At 31.6% G+C, this 18737-nt stretch overlaps 1 protein-coding gene across 3 annotated transcripts; it reads left to right on the top strand.

The window, feature by feature from the left end:
- Positions 1-27: 27 nt before the first annotated feature.
- LOC11407839 (agamous-like MADS-box protein AGL21) lies at positions 28-13556 on the top strand. Of its 3 annotated transcripts, none has more exons than XM_024784201.2 (8): positions 28-213; positions 312-524; positions 11536-11611; positions 12056-12117; positions 12211-12310; positions 12560-12601; positions 12691-12774; positions 13093-13556. In XM_024784201.2, exons 2-8 carry the CDS (start codon positions 343-345, stop codon positions 13264-13266), a joined length of 720 nt encoding a protein of 239 aa, XP_024639969.1. In that variant the 5' UTR covers positions 28-213; positions 312-342; the 3' UTR covers positions 13267-13556. The 3 variants fall into 3 exon arrangements, with proteins under 3 accessions (XP_024639969.1, XP_003612958.1, XP_003612959.1); XM_003612910.4 differs by having other exon boundaries at positions 30-213; positions 308-524; XM_003612911.3 differs by having other exon boundaries at positions 31-213; positions 308-524; positions 12691-12732.
- The last annotated feature ends 5181 nt before the right edge of the window (positions 13557-18737 follow it).

Raw genomic sequence — 18737 nt, 5'->3', positions numbered from 1 at the left:
ACATTTACATTCACAACTCACGAGTCGCAGCAGTGATCTATAATATTATTTAAATCAACATAGATATTCTAATCTAACTAAGCACCTTCTTCCCTTTCACCCAATACCTTTCTGCTTATAAAACTTTCTCTTGCATCTTACAACTCACAAAATGGAAACTCTTCTTCCTGCACCATCAATCACCCTCACTCATCTTTAATCAATATTAACCAAGTAAGATTCTTAAGCTTGTGTTTTATTTTCATTTTTTTTCTATTTATACATAAAGTCAAAGAAATTATCTAACTGTTTAATTAACAAACCCTAGCTAGGGACATAAATTAACTAAGGTGAAAATTAAGAATGGGAAGAGGGAAGATTGTGATTCGAAGGATCGACAACTGTACAAGCAGGCAAGTGACTTTCTCAAAGAGGAGAAAGGGATTGATCAAGAAAGCCAAAGAATTAGCAATCCTATGTGATGCACAAGTTGGACTTGTTATATTTTCCAGCACGGGAAAGCTGTATGAATATGCAAACACCAGGTTTGATATACATATGTATCATGATTAATTTCTTTTTTGTTATACAAATTTAATTATGAATAATGGATATTTTTGTGTTTATATATATATTTTTGTGTTTATGTTAAAGGGATATATGAATATATCAAGGTCATATACAAAATTTACTATTGATATGTATCGGTATAAGGCGCATGAGTTCACCAACACAAGTGATAGATGTTTTGGTTTCGTATTTGGTCAAAGATTTGATCCTTGATCGGTGTTTATAGAAAACATATATCGGAAGATGTCTACCTTTTAAATGGATATCATGCTTACACTCTTATTAATAAAAAAATTTGTCTAATGATGAACACCTAATTTAAATTTTTTTTCTATTTGGCTAATTAATTGATGTATGTTAGGTTGATTTTTGTCAAGGAGATTAATGGTTAACACCTTTTAAAGTGAATATATGTAGTGTCAAGAGTATATTATCCTTATCAGTTGAGTTATGTTTACGGAGTTTAGGTTTAATTTTATTTAACATACCTCTTGCAACAAATATGAGTGACTTAAAGTACAAAGACACGATAACAGGTCATGTGCATGACAATACTATCTAACATATTCAGATACGGATTTTTTAACCTTGATGTATGTTTAGTTATCAACTTATAATCACTATTGAAGATGGCAAGTAGGGTGTGTCAGTGTTGAAAACTTCAAAGTACTGAGTTAGATTCCTAATGATTAAAAAAAATCAACTTAATTATAATCACTTTTCTAGGTTTAGGTATGCGATTCCATTTTGTCTAATAAATTTTTGCCGTAAAAAAAAAGGTAAAATTAGACTTAGGGTGTGTTTGGATAGAGGGTTTAGGAGGAGAGGAGAGGGAGGGTTAAATTGTTTTTAAAAATTACAGATACTATAAAAAACTTCTTTTAAAATTAAAATTAAAACATGATAAATAATCATAATACTTAAATCACACTTAATTTATATTGCAAAAACGTTTTATATTGTCCGCAATTTAAAAAAGAAAAGTAAGTTCTCCCCTCCCCTCTTAAACATTCAATCCAAACACACCCTTATTGTCCTTTTACTAAATTTTAGATAATGATTTTGTCTTTATTTTTTTATAATGTCATTTTGTCCTTTGGGTCCGTTTGTAACATCAAATTTAAAATTCATATGAAAACACGAGTGAATAACCATATATTTGAATCCTTCAAAAAAAAAAAAAAATCATATATTTGAAAACTAAGAGCTCATATGAAAATAAAATCAAAATTTGAATCTTGAAAATTCATATGTAAATTGATCAAAAGGACAAAAATGACTTGAAAATAAGATAAATGCCGAAATCGTTATTTGAAATTAAATTAAGAGACGAAAGTAATTTTATAAAAATAAAATTATTATCACTTTACCCAATCTTCTAACAATGAATCAGGATTATGCTCCCAGTTCTTGTTAAGATATACTAATTGGTAGTATAAGATCTTGGAAACAGAATAAAAAATGTCATACTATTTGGATGCATTATGTATAGTGAAACCTTATAAATGGATGCATTATGTGTCTGAATTCTGAACCTTCCTGAACTGTGTGCGCTTGTTCGTAGGCATAGACCATGTGTAGAGATCCATTAGCCAGTATTTACTATATTTTCAATATTTGGTCAACAAACATGAAATCCACTAAATAAATGAACAAAATATTGATGGAAACTTCTTAACATGCAAATGGTTTCATTCTACAAATGATATGCATATTTCAAGGAAATATTAGGAAGGGGGGAGAAAACTAAGATGGAACTTTTCTGCCCATAAAAGGAAAATGACATGACAACTTATTATATATTTAATCCCCCAGGCCATTAGAGCCAATGGAGCTGCGCAGTCCTCTTAGATTATGTTGTTTGAATTTGAATAATATATCTATTAAAAAAGAATTAATAACCAAAGTTAGAGATAAGAATAATTAAAGTTTGCACTAACTTTTTTTGTCTCTTAACCTTCTGATCCCAAAGAAACTGATTTTGATAATTCAGAATTTAGTCGTGAGGTAAATAAAGTCTGATCAAATATTATTTTAATCATTATTCAAACACAACCATAATTTTGCTATTATTTTGACAAAATTAGAAACAACGTTCATATTTTTCTATCTCAAAACTTTCTTTTCTCACTGAGTTTTTTGGCATTGAGTTATATAGATACCCGTTTTAATATTCAATGCATGTCCACTTAGTTTTACCAATATAAGAAGGTTTACAAAAATTAGGTACTATGATTCTGACCTTTGCATATACCTATTGCTAATAATCTAAATTACTTTAGTTGATATTAAGCCTTTTTAGTCGATGTCAAGTATCCAAGATCTTAGAAATCGTGGTTGGGTCTAACACAATCCCACAAAACCGGTTTGTGAGGTGAGGGTTGCCCCCACTTATAAACAAATTGTCAGACCAACTCCTAACCGATGCGGGACTCTTAACACACCCCCTCACGCTCGGGATTGCACATCTGAAGCGTGAACATAAATGACGGGTGGCCCGATAACAGGTGGCCCAAAGAATCGTGAAGAGGCTCCGATACCATCTTAGAAATCGTGGTTGGGCCTAACACAACCCACAAAACTGGCTTGTGAGGTGAGGATTGCCCCCACTTATAAATAAATTGTCAAACCAACTCTTAACCGATGTGGAATTTTTAACACAAGATGTGGAAGTGTTAAGCAGTAGAACACTAGCTAGTCGCTTGAACATGCATGTCCCATCCCAAAAGCAAAATTTAAGTCATATTTAATCAGGATTATTATCATTGGCAAATGCACGCATAGATAAGCCTCCACTAGTTCTGATATAGCCAAACCATATAATAATGCAATTAAAGCTAGCAACTAGTTAATTAAATAGAAATAGCCTTTGTTTTTTTAACAGCAAAATAAGAACTTTATATATTTACAATGGAAATATGTACAAATAGTATAGGACTCACACACATAGATAAAGTACAAGTTATATTCAACCCTAAAGAGAAGCAAAAAGACAACAAAATAAAGAGCAACTCGAGCAACCCCCAAGCTATAATAAATTGTACATTCCCTTATAATGCAATCTCTCTCTTTATATATATGATTAGTATAAGTACTCATAGAATAAGCAAGGTGCTCTCGCCTTTCTTGCCAAAAACTGTTGTGAATTCGTTAAAAATCACACCAATAAAAATTTAATATGTGGAACAAATTAACCAAGCAACCAATATCAATATGGATGCAGTTATATATACAAGCAAAATTATAAAACAGCGAGAGAGAAGAGAAAGAACACAAGCAAGTTTGTTTATCTAGTTCGGTTCAATACTGACCTACTCTTGGGGGAGCAGTTCTCCATTCCACTATAATTTTTGAGTAACTTTACAAAAGATTTCAAAGGGTTACAAGAATCAGTCTTCAAACTTAATTCTACCCAAAGTCTCGAATCTCTTCATGTGATCAAGAGACTCAATCCTAAAAGTGTTTTGTTCATGGTGATTGAATCCCAACTCTAGTGTTTGTTGCCAAAAGAATTCTATACAAACCCTAGTTTTGTTGTTGGCTTTTAATCCATGTTTTTCTACTCTTTACACTCTTTTCATCTGATATAGGATTTGTATTTATAGAGAAATAAAACCCTCAAAATTTAGAATAAATCTCACGCTTAAAATATGTTTTTATTTTTTCACCTGATCAGTGCAAAATCGGGCCCCAATTTTTAATGAAATAGAACCTCCAAAACTACACCCAAAATTGTTGCCCGATTTTGGCTTTATTCTGAAACATCAATTTTAAGTCAAAAAAACAATTCTCCACAAAGACTCTAAATTGATGGTGATGCTAATATAACCATCAATCACTTTGCTGCTCTCTCCATGCTTCCAGCGACATCAACTATCTCCACAAGCTTCAACCCTTTGCCTCTTCAACCCACATAATGCATTTTTCCCTCTTGAAGATCCTTGCATCCAACTACACTGCTAGGAATTTTAGGTAGTTCCACAAGTCTATACACGATACCTCTTCAGCTCCCGGAGTGATCAAATTTGTCATCCTGAAGATTCACTTGCCTCCAATTACCTTTGGTCTTTTCGGGTAATCCCAAAAGTCATGCCATACATTTTTCAAACTCCGAAATGTCGTTCGTCCTCTTAAAGAGCTCCCTTGCTCACAACTAGAGCATAGCACCCAAGGTCTCCATAGTCGTACCATTTTTGGTGTCATCATCTCCACCTCAAGCTGAGCTTTCTCTACCTCAACTTCCAAATGAGTACTTCCACTATGTCTTTCACCTTGCAACTCCACCTCTAAGGCTGATCACGAGTATTCTTACATCCGCATCTTCATCCTTAAGATGCACTCCAATGTTCTCCAAATCATCAAGGCTTCTACTGAACTCAGTAAGTTGCTCCATGATGCCCTTTGACTCCACCATCATGAATGAGTAGAGTTGTTGCTTTCTGAATTGCCTAATTCTATCCAAAGTCCTGAATCTCTTTTTGTGATCAAGAGAATCAATCCTAATAGTGTTTTGTTCAAGGTAAATCAATGGTGATTCAATCCCAACCCTAGTGCTTGTTGCCAAGAGAATTCTCTACAAACTCTAGTTTTGTTGTTGACTTTTAATCCTTGTTTTTCTACTCTCTACACTCTTTTCATCTAATACAGGATCTGTATTTAGAGAAATAAAACCCTCAAAATTTGGAAAAAAATCTCACGTTGAAAATACGTTTTTATTTTTTCTCCTTCAACGCAAAATCGGACCCCGATTTTTTTACGAGACAAAACCTCCAAAACTGCACCCAAAATCGTGGCCCGATTTTGGCAGATTCTGAAACATCAATTTTTACTCAAAAACAACAAAAACCATTTTCATGAAGAAAAACAAATTATGGCGTCTACAAATTCATCCACCTTGGGTGTGTTTGAAGAGAAACCACCTTAGATACCCGACCTCTAATTTGACCAAGTATTGTATGACATACCATCATTGTCCTCTGAGCCCTCCCTCTTGTGCAGGAGTTGACAATAGAAGCTTTGAAGCAATATAAACAATTGCTCTATACATGCACTGAACTAACCCCACACTATCTAAACATATGATGCCAAACACCCCCTGCAAACAAACAATTAGGTTTTGTTTGCAATTTTGGAGGGAAAGGGAGATGAAGGTTTTGGAAGGAAACAAAAGGAAGGAGCATGTTGAAGAAATAGAAGACAATGAGAAGGGAGAGCAATGGGGGATTAATCTTTTTTCATAATACAAAATCCTCCTCATTTAAGAAACTTAAAAATTGTATTGGAGGAGGGTCTTGGAGGGTTTATATGTATTCTTCAAGTTTAATCTCTGTTGTTATAATATTTTTAAAATAAAAAATATATTAATCATAAGTATTAATTTATCATTCTCTTAAAAATTACTCTTTAAAACTTCCAACCAAAGCCTTAGCAAAGATGTAACCCTTGTATTCCCTTACATCCGGACACCACATACACGATGCCCCTCTCCCCCTTTCCACCAAATATTGTTCTCTCTTGACCAAGTTCGCTTTCGTTGGAAGTCAAGATGTGCACTAAATGAATTAATCCCATCATATTTAACAAAGTTTTTTCTTCTCAAAAAAAAAAAAAAAAAAACTCTTATCCCTTTAAGCGTCTAGCTCCACTCACCCAATTTTCGAATGTAGATATCTTCCTACTCGGATATTGCAAACAACCTAAGAAAAACTTGCTTAAGAGAGTATACATCAATACTTTATCATGTCAAAATTAAATTATCCCTCCATCTTCCATTTTTTTACACACCAAGCTCATAAATTGATCCCCTTTAACCCTTCACATATGGTCCAAACAACACAAATTGTTCCATCACAAAGAGATTCTAAATTCAGTATATTAAAAGTTGATGACTCACGAGAAGCCAAAATGCCAACACCATACTTGGCTGACGAGACTTTTATCCATTGAGACTACCTTTATTAATAATTGCCACCTCCCCTTGACTAGAATATATTCTCTACACCTATCCCCCAGATGAATAAATTATCCATCACATATTATAGATTTGACCTTCAAATTTCTTTCCTGCAATCCTTTGAGAAACCCCATACAATCCACCTTTCTCATAATAATGAACAAAAATGAACACCGGATCACCTTACTTTAGCCCCCAATTAATATGTACTTGATTCGCATGACTACATTATTGTTCACCAACATTGACAAACTCCTTAAGAACACACATGACTTCATACAATATCCTCATTTATCCCCAAACCTAAATTTTCCCAACAATTAATACAAGAATCTCAAATTCACTGAGTTATACGCCTTTTCAAAATCTACTTTAAAAATCAAAAACTCTTTCTTTGTTCTCATATCTAGACTCATCACTTCATTCACCACCAATACTCCATCAACCAAGTTTTTGCATGTGAACGTTGATTTTTTTTAGATATAAGAAAATCCATTACCATTCCATAGACATTACATCCACTACCCTTCCTCGCTCAATCAACTTCCAATCCTTTCTTATCTTCACCCTCACCCTAACTCTAACCCCCTTGTATTTAGTGAATAAACAAACATTAATCCACCTCATTCTCCCCTTTAACATCCAACTTTGTGTTATGTTTATCTTCAAGTTCAATTAGTTGTTCAATCATGGTCAATCAAACTTTATTAGCAGACACCCAAAGTTCATTCCAATATTAAAAAAAAATTTGCCTCTATAAGTTAGATCTTGAACAATAGGCATTAGATATGACTCACCTTCAACTAGACAAGCTTACAATGTCAATATTAGTATCATTCCTTAATTACCTTTTGAGTTTATGCAACCTTTGAATCCTCTATACTCCTAACCATTTAATTTTCTCTTTCACTTGTCTCTCTAGGCACGCTGTAATCCTAACTCCCTATCTTTTTTCTATGGATTCTTTTATCTCATTATCCGGTGGTTATTTGGTACAAGAATTGAGTCTCCCCGTAGAACAAGCTTCAAACCACATATGATAGGTATAAGTAGCAGTTTTGCTGGTTATTGTTGTAAAAATTAGGAATAAATTCTCTCTATAAATAATAATCATATAAATAAAAGCATCAATTAAATATTAAAGAGAATGAATAAGAGGAATAACAAGTAAACTCAGCTTTCTTGTAATTGCGGTGATTTGAGGTCGGTAATGAAGAGCAAACAACCATGAAACCGTGAACGGCGATGACCTACAAAATAGTAAATTGCTATCTGACCTGAGGCATGACGAAGTTACTGTCCTTAAAGATTTATCCGCCTCATAAGCGCATATCCTCCCAGGATACAACAGGTTATTCTCTGATATGAATCATATCAGAGGTGATAGAACAACTCGAATTTGATAAATACATGGAATGATGTAACCCAGAATTCTTGAAAAATCTATTAATGTAGCATAAAGGCAATAGGGAACTTTGTTTAGAGTTTGCAGGAGGTTTATATAAAAGAAAATGAAATTACAGGTGCTATTCAACAAAAGGTGTGTAACGTGTCTCTAATTGGAAAACGGCAGTTTTATTGTGACAAATATCAGACATTTGCACCTCAATTATAATAGCAATTTATACTGAAAGTAAAACGTCCCTTCTTAATATTTTTCAGTTACAAAATAAAAAGACGTGTAACTAAATTACTTTCAAATAATGGTATGAATGCTTAGAATTGATCAGGTCAAAATGACGTGGTCAAAAGAATTAGACCAGGTCAAATACTAGAATTAATCAGAAATAAAATAATAATAATTTTCTATTAAATACATATTATAAAACTTTTGAAATATACAAAAATTATAACATTTGGATTTTTAAATTGTTGTATTTGGATTTCGAAAGTCTATTATGAAAAACAACGGTCGGCCGGCAAAGTTATATCAGTTGAGTCACGATCAGGTCTCTATCTTTAAACATTTCTTCACGATCAGGTCTCTATCTTTAAACATTTCTTAGCACTACCCAAATATTGTGAAAGTAAACTATCAAACACACCGTCTCCAAGATAAAACAGCTTATCTACAACCATATTGGAGTCCTACTGCACTGTAGTATCCATTATAGAAATACATTTTTAATATGATTCAAAGACCACTTAAATATGGTATTATGAGCACTCAACTATGATAATGTGACCACTCAAATATGGTGATATCACCATTGTAACCTCTAACTTCTTCAATTGTGATACTGCGACCACTTAAATATGGTGCTACCACCATTCTAACCTCTAACTTTTTTCAGCGCATAAATATTGAAAATGATTATACTCTTGATATGATTCTTAATTTTGAAGAGACATTATTCCTCAACAGACTTTGATCTTAAAAATACTCTTTATTTCAAACGGAAATAAGTTATTGAATAGACTATGCTCTTAAGACCATTTTTAATTCTGAAAGGACATTATACCTCAAAAGGGACAATTGTCTTAAAAACACTCTTCTGAAAGGACATAAAATAAAGGGGAGAAATATTTCGAATATGCATCGTGCATAAAGAGGGAGAAGAGAGAAAGAGTTATCTATAACTCAATAGAACTCTTTGGTGTGATTTATAAACTGGGTGGAGTTATCAAATCATAGAGACTTTGTTACTGGATTTAGCAATTGTGGAAGCAATTTGATCATGTCAAGGACTGTTGTGGATAAGATAAAAAAGAAACTAACCCACAAAAATTGATAAAATAAATTGATTGGATAGGAACGGAGGAAAAATAGTAAAGTCGGTTGAAAACTCAATCTTATCACAAAAAAAAAAAAAAAAAAAAACACGAGTAAAAATTATGAGAAGACATGCGCAGATTTAACAAATAATTAATATTTTTTCATTGTTGCGTACTAAAAAATAAATACAACATAAATACTATTGATGTTGTTGTTCTATCTTGTGTGGGACGTCTACACGTGACTTTATTTAATTCACACTACACTTGCTCAAAATCTTATGACTTGGTGTTTAATCTTTCAACCTTTCAATTTTTAATGTTCCAACATGTTCTTCTCACTACATATTAAGAAATTATTCCCATCCTACATCATGAGGTAAAAACATTCATAAAGATATCAGTCATTAACCATAACATAATGGCCCCGAGGCAACAATGAGACACTAGTAAAACTAAGTGGATGATTATAGCATGGATTGTTGGAACTTTTAGGGGAGCAACATTTGGTTGAATAACTATTGGATTAAGAGCAACAAGTTTTGACATCACATATTCACCCAAAAAACTTAAGGTATTAAGTATATCGGTCCTCTCACTTATATATTCGCTTCTATCCAATGTGGAACTTTAACTCACACTTGACACATCACAACAACCTCGCCGTCAAGTGTAAGACTATCTCCAAGAAATCGTTGAGTTTAAATGTGAGTGATTAAGTCTCGCATTGACTATGAATAAGCTAATGTTGTATATATAAGAGAGGTAGCCCATTTTTTTATTGCCTAATGATTTTGGGTGGAGATGCCACTATCTTGTTGTATTGGTGCTCCCCTAGACCCTTCAAGAAGTGGTAGCATAGCCTTGGTTCGGCTTAGTGGGAGAACGAGAGTGAATCCTTATATTGAAAGTCTTCTTAGCAGTATAGTCAAGAAGAGTCTTTCATTAGTAATAATGGCGGCGCAAATGTATAATATAGGAGATTTATACTTGTTGGGGATATTTTTGAGTTCAAGTATGAGTAGCTAAGTCTCACATTAATTATGAATGAATTATATATGAGATGTATAAGTTAGATGATCCATATAATTAATGAATTAATGTATTGAGTGGAGATGTGACATCTCCCTCTCTTGTCATACTTATGACTATTGGACATGCTCTAACTCTAAGTCACTTTATAAATAAATAAAAAGAAAACATTAATATTTCTTTTACATTAATATTTCTTTTCCTATATGAGAAATTATGAATTACTTTACAAACTTGTAATTCATTAATGACATGTTAAAAATGCTTATAAAAACAAAGACATGTGAAAGATAAATTTAAAGAATGGGAAGAAGAGACAATACTAAATTAATTATATTTTTTAACGAAAAATTAATTGTATTTTTTAATTTTTGTAAAATGACCAAAATGGTTTATCAGAAAGTATTTCTCCTGGAAAAATAGTTTTGTTAAGAGGCTAGACGTGTTTTCATCATGCCTTATATTGATAAAGCTTTTAATTTTTATTTTCTTTTAAAATGGCAAATGTTATTAATGAATTGTTAGAATAATTTCTCTCTTTTATTTGGGTTTGAACTCATGAACTCCAACTACTTATCTCTTGACTCCATGGCCGTTCATATAAAACAGGAGGTTTGGCTCTCATATTAAAATAGGCCCCCAGTAAAATAAAAACGTAATTTTTTAAAACTTTTTAATCCTAAGAGCCATAAAGAAGACTAAAAAAAATGTAGAACCTGAAATTTAGGAGGCAACATTCAACGTCCATCATATAGCAAAATTAGCAATTATATTTTTCGACCTTCAACATATAATAAAAATTTCGGCATTCAACATATATTAGAACCATATATTTGCAACATTTAACAAAATTATCAATTATACCCTAAAATTTTAAAAAAGTAATTACTAATAAGCATTAAGCAATGTATAACAAAATTCTTGTAGCTAAGTTTCATTAAAAAATCATAATCAGAAGAACATTTAAACATGAAACAAAATAAAAAAAATAAAAATATTAAACGAAAGAGAGGTGTTGAGTGAGAAGAAGAAACTCAAAAGCGTATTGAATAAAGAAAAAGAATGAACATATATTTATTTTATTTGAATGGGGGTAGATATTAGTCTATAAAATTTATTTTGAGGCCCATATATTTTGGAGGTCCGGCTTGGTTGAGCTGCTTGCGCATCCCTAAAACCGTGCTTGCTTGACTCAAACCAATTGAGCTACCAAGCTTTTCATCATCAATGATACTGATACTTTTGAGAAACAAATTAAAAATGTGATTATTCTTTCTTGTGGTCAGCATGAAATCAGTGATTGAGAGATATAACATTTGCAAGGAAGACCAACAAGTGACAAATCCAGAATCAGAAGTCAAGGTATGGTTTGTTAATCAATCTTTAGTCATAGCAAATGTCTATCACCATTTTTTTGTTTATTCATGAATTTATTGAATGGTGCAATCAAGCCTGTAGTTGTGCATAGAATCACAAAACAGAACTGCATATAGTTTTGTTCTAACATGTAAAAAGCAATACTAATCTTCTCCCCAAAATGGGCTTATAATTTACAAGACATGATAGTACTCATGTGACATAATTGATGAAGTCTCCCCATGCATTAAATATATATATCAATTGAATCATAATTAAGCACTACCAAAACACTAGAAATTGAGGAAGAAACAAGACATAATAATTGTCATCATAAAATTACTGTGATTCACATTTCATATCTGATAGTAGGTTCAGTTGAATATCAGCCAATCACATTTTCTTTCCGTTTCATTAACCATTGACATTATTTTACTTGATAACTCATAGTTTTGGCAAAGGGAGGCAGACATTTTAAGGCAGCAACTACAAAGTCTACAAGAAAACCATAGGTAAAACCTTCAACTAATTCATTCAGCATTTTTTTTCAATATTTCTATTCATTAAGCTCCTTGTATGAGAGCACTAACATTTTGAGCTCATAGGCAATTGATGGGAGAACAGCTTTATGGTTTGAGTATCAGAAACCTACAAGACCTAGAGAGTCAGCTGGAACTTAGCCTACAAGGAGTTCGCATGAAAAAGGTCAAGTTCCTATTACTTACTACCTATGAAAGCACGGATACGGACACGGACACCGGACACGACACGGACACTAACACGTCGACACAGATAATAATTTGAAAAAATCACATAATTCAGTGTAACTACAAGTGTCGGTGTCGTGTCCTGTCGGACACGCCTAATCTGAGGAGTGTATGTGCTTCATACATTGATGAGGATTTAAGAACAATGCTAAAATCAGATATTAACAAGTTGAATCAAATTCTGCAGGAGAAAATTCTGACAGATGAAATCCAAGAGCTGAACCGAAAGGTAACTCTTACCAGTGACCTTCACTAATATTTCTCTCTAAAATTTTGCAAAACTCGCTGAACTTTGTGTTTTAATTTCTTCAAATGCAGGGAAGCATAATCCATCAAGAAAATGTAGAGCTCTATAAGAAGGTAAACCTCCTTCAACAAGAAAACACACAACTACACAAAAAGGTATCGCGCAGCTTACTTAATTTGCACGGCATCCCTTAAATCACAAGAGACTCGCACCACATCAGTGTTGTGAGTCGCGGATTACATAAAATAGCAGTTGGTTCAAATTTCCAATGATACAGTGCTATAGCCGCTATTTGATGATGACAATACTTACTAAAGCATGTATCGCGAAACAATAGTGGCTATTTAAAATTCCCTTATGATATAACACTGTTAATTGACAACATTGCATCACCTTCACTTAGGCTTAGGCCATTAAATGTGACAATTGAATGCACAAAATGCTTAACAACGAGGTTAATGTGAATGTCGTAGGTGTATGGCACGACAGATAATGAGGCAACCGCAACAAGCAAAAACGCGTTTGTTCAATTTCCATATAGTGTTCGTGGAGGCGGAGAATATCCACAAACATTATTTCAACTTCAGTTATGCCAGCCTGAGCAAGAATACTGCGAGACCTCAGGCAGTGCAAGTGCAACAAAATGAAAGTGTCAAGATTAAAAGTCTTATGAGATTTTATTAATACATTTGGAAAAGAATGATACAATTATCATTTCTCTGTTATATGTTATATTATGATATGCAACAAAATAATCACATCTAGTGAAGTGAAAATAGTTTCTTGTTGATTAATGCAATTCACTCCACTTCTCAGAGAATCCACACTTTCTGAAATTGGATGAGTTTGATTATGATAGAAGTTATCAATTTCATGTAAAGTTACATCAGTTTAATTTTGATATGTCGGTGTAAAACTTGTTTACACTATCTAGCGATTACAACTTCTTTTTTTTTTTTTGAATAATATCTAGCGATTTACGAAGAAGAAAAAACTAATATAATCTAACAACTAATTAACATTGTTTATTACAACAACAAAAAAAATGTGACATTTAAGATAGTTGTAATTAAAAGCAAACATTTTGAATGATCCAAGGATAATAATTGACTCACAACTTAAAATTATATGGAAATTTTTTAACAGTATACAATCTCATCTTAAATGCATTTATTTTGTTCTAAACAGACTACCATTAAAAATCACACACGCTATTGGGCCGATAAGTGAAGAGTTGCTAGTTCAAACCACGCATTGACATATCAAATATACATGCAGCCTTAGCTTTTACCAACCATGTTGTACTTACACGGCACACATTTTTTTTAAAGTGTGTCGCAGCACACTTGATACGTGTTAATGGTGTTGATCATTCGCCTCTGAAAATTAAATTACTAAACACAAAGGAAAAATTAACACTTAAGAGACATGATTAAGAAATAGAAGTGGAATTGTGTAACGTATAACAGATTATAAAGAAAGGATCGAAATGGATGTTAACTATTTTGTACTATGGTTCTTATAGGATCAACAAATCACAGCTAATTATTTGTGTGATTTTAATAGTCCGGTAGTCATTGTAATTTAAATCACATATTTGTTAATAATATGAAAGTTATGCTTGATTTTTTTTCAAGTACAAATGTCGTCCTATTATTTAATATGTTTAAAATTAAAATTATGACTTGGTTTCTACTATAGAATTTCCAAATTGATAAGTTATAGGTAAATTTTATTTTAAATTTTTAATGGGGTCAATGATTCTCATCGATTTCAGATTGATGTATTCTCCCTTAGTTTAAATTTTTCTTTATAAAAAAATATAAATATTGCATGCGTTGATTAATAATGTGATAATATAAATATATTAACTTTATAAATGTATGTCATTCAAAAAAAAAAATCTCAATTAAGATAAAATTTTGTAAAATAACTCAAATATTTGGGGAAGTAAGATATGACCGAAAGTAAAATATAAGGACGAAATAAAAGAAAAGGCTTACATATTTGTTGCATTCTTTTTTCGAGTAAATAATTATTACATTCTTCTTACTTTCTTTTTTTCACTTTTTTATCCTTATGTAAAACGAACAAGATTACTCTAACCGAACTTCGGTATAAATTTATTCTTGTCAATTGTCATCATATGATTTGTGGAATGATAATAGGTTGATAAGATACTTAAACACAGAATTGCTGTTTGTTAGTTTTTATAGTTATCTTAGTGTGCATTTTATTGTACTACTTATGATGAGAAGCAATGAAAAATAATCAAGTTTGCCTTTTAAATTTTCTTTTAAATTATGGAGTGTGATCCCAACTTAAATTGGATCGTATCATAGGTTTTGTTTTTGAAGAAAGAATGAAATGCAATCAAAGAAGGTTGATCCTCTAAAATTAAGTGCATATCTCACAAGCACGGGAGCTTAAATATTTTTGTTGGTTTGAAAATCTCGTTAATCACTACTCCCATCGGTCCTATTTATAATAGATATTTAGGCTATCAAAAGTTTATGTATTTGGTCTAAATTTTTAATCAAATATATCATATTTTATTGAGAGGTGCTATGGTGCACGACACTTCACACCCACGAACACACGAAATATCACGTGGCTTCACCTACTTTTTTTAAATTAAGTTTTAATTAAAATAAATAAAATAAATATAATTCAGGTTTAGAGGAATACAAAAGGTAGTGCGGCTTACACGACAATGTATGTCGTGCTATTAAACATTTCTCTATTTTATTAATTTAAATGTTTCTTGTAAATAGGACTAGAGATAGTATAACATAACATAAAAATGATAAATATATATGTACATATAATTTAAGAATTCTTTGAACTTTGAGGTTTTTATGATTTAAAAAACTCTCCAATTCCAAGTCATTTATAGAAAATAGAGTGGCACGTAAAATGTGTCTATCTATACGTTCCAAAAGGGAAAAAGGATAAAAGGAACCACCAGAATATTCTTTGTGTACATGTAAATTAAGAATATGTCCCACAACTAGCTACCCCCTGCCCAAAATGATAAATAAACTAGCAAGCTAATATGATATACAAAGTTGCATTATGAATAAAATGTATTAAAAATACTTGAATTTCATATGGCATTAATAGGAGGATCTATCAAAATTGAGTGAGTTCAACAAGTACAACAATATTGCAACATTTCTGTAAAAATAATAATAATAATAATAATAATAACAATATTGCAACATTGAGAAATGCTGTTATAATTTTCACGATTTCAGTTCAGTCCAATGTGCAATGACTTTCATAAGTCATAAATTAATCAATACATCATATTTACATAAGTGATTCCTGAGGCCTTTACTGTATAATCCATAACAATGTTCTGCAGAGTATCACTTTCACCTCCTTTACCCCAGAAAATTATGAAGTGGGATTTCACTATCTAGAAAAAAATGCAAATATCATGAAACATACTGGCATGATGTAACCAGTAACCATCAATCATATTTGGACTAGACACGATAATTGTGTCACGCGGTTAATGATTTTGGCGGTCTGATCTGAAACCAGTGGTGAAAATGATTTGTTGATGATTTAGTGAAGGTGTAATGTAAGTTGATCGATCTCAAATCATTGCTGAGATTGACTGATGCGTGTGTTGCATTGAGAGCCGAACCGAAGAAACGCAGCATCACTATACACATAACAAAAACAGAACAGCAACCATCAACATATATTGTAAAATACTAATTAAGTTATAACATATGATTGCAAATTTTTATATAATTAAACATATCAGGGTCATGTTAAGTTGCTAACTACACAAGGTCTCAAATATTTATACTATATTTGATTCTTTAAACGGTGTTTCGCCTTCGGGGATACTAGTTAGCATTTCCTATAAAAAGAACTACATGTCTTCAAGATTCAATTACAACATAAATTTGTACCATTTGATAGAATTATTGGCAACAAATTAAAAATATTTAAGTTACTATCGGGCTAACAAAATAAACAATATAATTAATGTCCATAACTCCATATTATACTTCAAAATATATAAAGATGCATACAGAATCAAGTAATGTAAAACAAGAATTGAGTAACTCAAGTGATACGAGCTCGGTTGAAGGATGAAACATCGAGTATAAAACTCTAGTGAAGAACAAAATAGTGACATAACGACTAATATACTAACATTTGTATCTATAAAAATATTAATGATGTATATCGCACCTAACATCTTGGCACACATGGGAAAGGCGTCTTGGTTCATCATCAAGATGACAACCCTCATCAAAATTCTGTGAGTAGCTAATAGGATCATATTGAAAAGAAATTTGCTTGTGCCCACCCAAGATTCTTCTCTCCCTCAAGAATTTTCTAAGTAGGTTCCTCCACCTCCACTTTCTCTTTATAGGACTATAATGGATTTTAGAGTATTGGAACTCATTTGGGACAGGGAAACAAGGTGGAGACATGATACAATTGGAGATGTAAGAGGGTCTAATTTGCACTTTTTTGATTGTGAGATCTTGTTCCATTTGAATAATAGAGTTTGAGATGTTGAACACTAGGTGGTTTTTTTTTGTTTTTGAGGTGGGTATATGCTTCTCTATCTTGTCAATTATCTTGTTTGGCAATGTAGTGGGTGAGGATCTAAGTGCTTGTTACCATTTGTACATTGTACCATACTGTAAAAGTGTAACTATTGTTAGAAGTTTATGTAACTATACTTCTTTTGTGAGCCTCTTAAAATGTTTATCTTCTAGGTACTAGCAATAGGAGTAGTAATTTTCAATGTAAATATTTTAGCAACTACAAGGTGTCGGTTAACTAAATTACAAAAATTAAGAAAGTAAGTAGTAGTAATAAATTTTTTGACAATTATAATGCTTTCTTTAAGTTTACCTTTGAAGAGAAAAAAATTATTTATACTTCCATCATAATAGTTACTACAGTAGAAAAAGATGTAGCACTATTAAGTATATATTGGTAAAATCCTCATAAATTTTACTCAATTGGTATGAACATTGTATAATATATGTAGAGGTCGGGGTTTGAACTCCAGATACTTCACTTATTCATTTTAAAAAGAAAAATTGAGATTCGAACCTCAAATGATCAATATAATTAAAAATTAGAATGATATTCTATAAAAAGACGATAAAAAAAAAATATCATGCCAGAAGATGTATAGAAAGGGTAATATAACTAATTGATAACTAAATAAACAAAAATGGGTGGAGAAAATAAAAACAAACACAAATGAGTGAGATATCCCATAACTAAATGTCTCATTAATTATTAATTTTTTTGACTAAAAATGTTTCATTATTTCTAACAAAACAAACGTGGATATGTTTTTAGGGGTAAGAGATAGATAGATAGGTAATTCACTTTTTTACAGAAACTAACGGCTAAAGAGAGTACAAGAAAGGGATATACAATTAAATTTACATACTGCTTACAACAAAAAGGACAAAACATTCAAGCAAAGTGGCAGCTAAAATCGCGGGGCTCTCATGTTCACAGATTCTATGTTTCCTGTATTTTTTTTTATAATCAATATCAACAGTGTATAGTTGGTATCACGGTATATGTACTAGAATCAATGTAATTCTACATCAACTATAAAATATAAACTTTTGAAAAATTACAATGTTTAGTCGTGATTATGACACAATCACCATGATAATAAAAATAGACTAACTTTTATTGATGAATCTAGGAATTCATAGGATAGGATGAGTCTTTTCATCTCAACCAAATTTTATTCATACTCAATAATCGGATATTCATTTTCTTGACCACATATTCCCCTAAGTGTATACACATAGGTCAATTAACTCTAAATACTTAATAATATCACATCATGAGGTTTTTTAAAATTAGAGAAGGAGAAAATCATTGTTGATTATAGTTATTTTATAGATCTTGTTAATCGGGATACTAGTTAAGAAATTAACCGTAGAAAGAAATAAAAAAGACATAATTTTCATGAAAAAAACAATTTTTCAACTTTTTAAAATTGCCATAGAAAATTAAAGTAAATGTATTTCCAAATAAATAGATGAGAGTACTTTTAATTGGTGTGAGTACTTTTTTCTTTTTGTTTATACTCAATATCGGATAAGTA

The sequence above is a fragment of the Medicago truncatula genome, chromosome 5 (genome assembly GCF_003473485.1).
Source record: "Medicago truncatula cultivar Jemalong A17 chromosome 5, MtrunA17r5.0-ANR, whole genome shotgun sequence".
NCBI lineage: Eukaryota > Viridiplantae > Streptophyta > Magnoliopsida > Fabales > Fabaceae > Medicago > Medicago truncatula.
The sequence above is the reverse complement of the archived record's forward strand: the minus strand, read 5'-3'. Positions and strand labels throughout refer to the sequence as shown.